Genomic DNA, 4407 nt, shown 5'->3' on the forward strand with positions numbered 1-4407 from the left:
GAATTTTGCACAGTTCTGTAGATTTGGTATGTGAGTCAAATCTGTTACCAAGGCTTTCCATTGAAAATATTCTTTGGGAATCACTACGTATGTGTGACGGGCAGTGTGAGCAACTAAAAAAGTAAGCGATCACGCCAAGTCTCAGGGAAAGAGGATGGTTTAATAGAAAGTGCGCAAACCAAATACCCGTGACATAGATCCAGATTAAGGAAATAATAACCAGCAGTCAACTGGTACAAAGACAAGACATATATAGACGAACAAATGACCCTCAGGTGAGACGGATCACGGGTCCTGCCCACCTGAAGGACAAACATCACGTGACCAAAAACAGGACATCTGCCGCTGTAAACGGGGGCGACCGGCAGGGGGCCCCCCCACAACGTGACAGACCCCCCCACCAAAGCCGCACTCCCCTCCGGATGTGCGGCTTACAGCGGCAGCACACAAAATACAACAAAGGGGCGGGAGGGCGGGGACAAGACAGGGACCCGTTCCCTGCCATCCTGAGCTGAAACACAAAACACATAAAAGCTCCTCGTCACAGGACGCAGACCAGGCAGGGACCCGTTCCCTGCAGTCCTGGAGCTGAAAACATAAAACACATAGGTTAGCTTGCCTCCTGGGCGGGACCCTGGACCGACTGGGCCATCAACAAGACGATAACCACGCCCCGGTCGGTCACAGGGCCCTCGCGCCCTAACCGGCCTTAGGCCGCTTAAGCCCCACCGCTGTGTGCGGACCGGGAGCACATGGCCCAACACACGTCACAGGTGTGGATGTGTGCAGGCCGCCACACTGGGGTGCGGCCACGGCTTCTACCAACCACCTCCCGAACCTACCTCCTCGCTCGGAGCTGACCCCTGCCCTTTTCGCTAGGGGTCACCCCAGACTCCTGGGGAGTGAACCCCTTCTGGGGCCCCTCATCTCAAGGTGGACTCCTCCACCCAACCCAGGAGCGCCAGAGACCAGGGCCCTGGCAATCCGCATCAGGGACACGCTGGTCACCCCGAGCTCGAAGGGGAGGGTCTCCTCCTGGAGACCCCACTAGGTCCGGGAGTGCCACAGTCCACCACCAGGAGCGACCTGCAACACATCACACACACACGCACACAGACAACACATAACACCAAACGCGCACTGCTCTGACCACTGACCCCCCCTTTTACCCAGGGGGGAAGGGACCCCTTCTTAGCATGAGGAGACACCCTGTCCATACACCCCAGGCATCCTCAGCCTACAAAGGGGTACAGGGGCTCCTCCCTGCTCAGGGGTCCCTCCCAAAGGTCAGGTCTCCTGATGGAGCAGTGCCTTCTGAGCCACATGTCGTGGCTCAGGAACCTCATAGCTCCCCCCCAAAAACATATTTAGGGGGGGCCCCTCTGGGGAATAACAAAACAAAAAACACAGACACAACATACAACATATACGCACCTGAGATGCCCTCCGTGCCACATCCAGTGGCACGGGACCTCTAATGGGCCCCTACCCACACACAGTGAAGAGGGGTGCAAGAGAGGAATTACAAACAAAGCACGCTACACGCTAGGACAAAACAAACACGCAAAGACAGAACACAAACAAACGGACAGGACCCACCGATGCGTGCGCTCTGTGGTGCGCGACGCGCCCACTCCAGCTCTCTCTCTCTCACCGTTTTCACCACGGGATCTGTAGATCTTTGGAGAGAGAGAGCTATGCGCGAGCGGCTTGCGCGCCACGCCCACAGCGACGCGTCCCTCTGGCTCGCGAAAGGAGCAGAGAGACGCGTCTCACGCAAAGTGCGCAAACCAAATACCCGTGACATAGATCCAGATTAAGGAAATAATAACCAGCAGTCAACTGGTACAAAGACAAGACATATATAGACGAACAAACGACCCTCAGGTGAGACGGATCACGGGTCCCGCCCACCTGAAGGACGAACATCACGTGACAAAAACAGGACATCTGCCGCTGTAAACGGGGGCGACCGGCAGGGGGCCCCCCCACAACGTGACAGTATGCATACATACTTTTTTGATGTCACATAAATTAAAAAGTAATACTTTTAACATCTACTTTTAACATTTGCTTTATGTATTAATAAAAAACAAACATAAAAAACAAAGAACAAAATGACTTATGAGAAGCATTACGCACTATAAAACAGTTAAGCCCATGGGGGAAGATCCCTCAACAAATAGCTTCTTTAGGGAGTTCATGCATTTGTCACCATCATTTACCACACAAATTTACATATATAAGCATGGATTCTAGACATGGAAAGTAGTAGGCTATGAGAAAGTCAACACCGCAACATCGCTTGAGAAAATTTTGTAGTCGAAATATTTATGGATTTAAAATCTCTGCTTTTTTGGAAAATCCTCCAACCTGATTATCTAGTTAAATAACAGGAAATGGAAAATTCCTCTGAAGAGTTTATGTTTGTTCTTCATGGACTGAATGACACAGCAACAAATAGGCATATTTATTTTACATTTGGTCTTCTTGTATATATTTTGACACTGTTTATAAATTTGTCACTTATATTAACTGTTATTCTGGACAAGACACTTCGTGAACCTATGTATCTGTTTATATGCAATTTGTTTGTAAATGGAATATGTGGGGCTTCTGCCTTCTATCCAAAGATCCTTGCTGATCTTTTGTCAGACTCCCATATTGTATCATATACAGCATGCCTGATACAAATATATTTGATTTTTTGTTATGCTATGAGTGAATTTGCATGTCTAACAGTTATGGCATATGACAGATATGTATCTATTTGTAAGCCTTTGGAATATTTGTGTATTATGACATACCAGAAGGTTATGAAACTGCTTGCTTTTAGTTGGCTCTTCTCCTTATTGCAAACTTCCATAGGGGTTGGGCTGACAGCTAGAACGCCTTTATGTGGTAATGACATTGACAAGCTGTACTGCTCTAACTGGGAGGTTGTTAAACTCTTTTGCAGAGATATGGACATAATGGATATTTATGGTCACTTCCTAATACTTTCTCATGTTTCACAAATAGCATTTATCATTGTGTCATATGTTAAAATCATCAGAGCTTCTTTACAGTCCAAGGCAGGGAGGATCAAATTCATGCAGACATGTCTTCCCCATTTAATCTCTCTCACATACTTCACCTTTTCTTTACTCTTTGATGTCATGTATGCTCGCCATAGCAAGAGCCAAGGTCAGCAAGCTCTGCACAATATAATGGGGATGGAGTTTCTTGTTGTGCCTCCTCTCCTAAACCCTGTAATATATGGAATGAAACTGACCCAGATGCGGCGCCAGTTTGTGAAAATGTATGTCACCAAAATTAAAGCAGTGAGACAGGGCTGATATCCGTGTCAGGAATTCTTCAGACTTTTATCAGGCACACCGTTCTGCATTTCAGAGGAGAAAACACTGTGGTGATTTTCTTCTAGTGGTTACCAATGTGCAGTTATGAATGACTTACTGCTCTATAGCCTACTGTTAATCAGCTGCTTGGATGAAATATTACAATAAACAACTTCCTCCTGATCTATTTGTCTTAATCTAGGTTTCACGATGCTCTTTGTTTGTGTAACAGGCTTTTTCACCTTTTGCTTTATAAAAACCTGTCTTCTGTGTTCAGTGTTTAAAATTGAACAATCAAACCTGAGGGTCATTATAGGATTTGTTTGTATGATACTTTTCCTCCTTTCACTTTGTAAAAAATGTTTTTTACGTTACTTTTTTTATAACAGTCCCAAAAGCCTCAGAACAGCATGTTTTAAAGGTATTTGTGTTCAGTGTTTAAAAAGTTTTAGATACAAAGGTATAAAAACAGAAAATACCTGTATGATTAGGTTTACAAAAACCTTACAATTCCCTTGATTGCATCACAAAACAGCATGGCATATGTCACACTTACTACAGTGATTCTACCACAGGTAATTTTATGCAAAATAAAAAATATTTGATGATGGGCTTGTATGTTCTGTCACTGCTAGGGATTAAACCAATTTGGTGATCAAAGCGCTTAAAAAAAGGGAAATTAGTGTTAAATTAACAACTTTTGCAGTTGTTTCATTAATTAAGACTCCAGAGTAGTCAATTTATTGTGTACTTTGTCAGTCTTTGGTTATCTTTTGAATAGAAATGAAAGATTATATATGCTCGAATAAATAATACATAAATAATACATAAACAATAATAATGCTGTGAGGTGGAAGCAGCAAGAAGCGGGGGGTTGGCTGAAATGTCTTTATTGTCATTGTTAACAACAGGTGGTTGAAATCAGTATGAGGGAGTGTTGTATTCTGGGGGTGTCTGAGAGTGGGCGTCTCCCCTGAGGACCTGGGCTAGGACAGAAACGCTAAACATCATTAAGCAAGACTTTGCAATGACAGACTAAAACAGGAGGGTTTAAATACACAGAGACAGG

At 45.0% G+C, this 4407-nt stretch overlaps 1 protein-coding gene across 1 annotated transcript; it reads left to right on the forward strand.

Moving 5' to 3' along the window:
* The first annotated feature begins 2399 nt into the window (after positions 1-2399).
* LOC143477384 (olfactory receptor 4E1-like) lies at positions 2400-3338 on the forward strand. The gene has a single exon (XM_076975965.1). It carries the CDS (start codon positions 2400-2402, stop codon positions 3336-3338), a length of 939 nt encoding a protein of 312 aa, XP_076832080.1.
* Positions 3339-4407: the final 1069 nt, after the last annotated feature.

The sequence above is a fragment of the Brachyhypopomus gauderio genome, chromosome 16 (genome assembly GCF_052324685.1).
Source record: "Brachyhypopomus gauderio isolate BG-103 chromosome 16, BGAUD_0.2, whole genome shotgun sequence".
Lineage (NCBI taxonomy): Eukaryota > Metazoa > Chordata > Actinopteri > Gymnotiformes > Hypopomidae > Brachyhypopomus > Brachyhypopomus gauderio.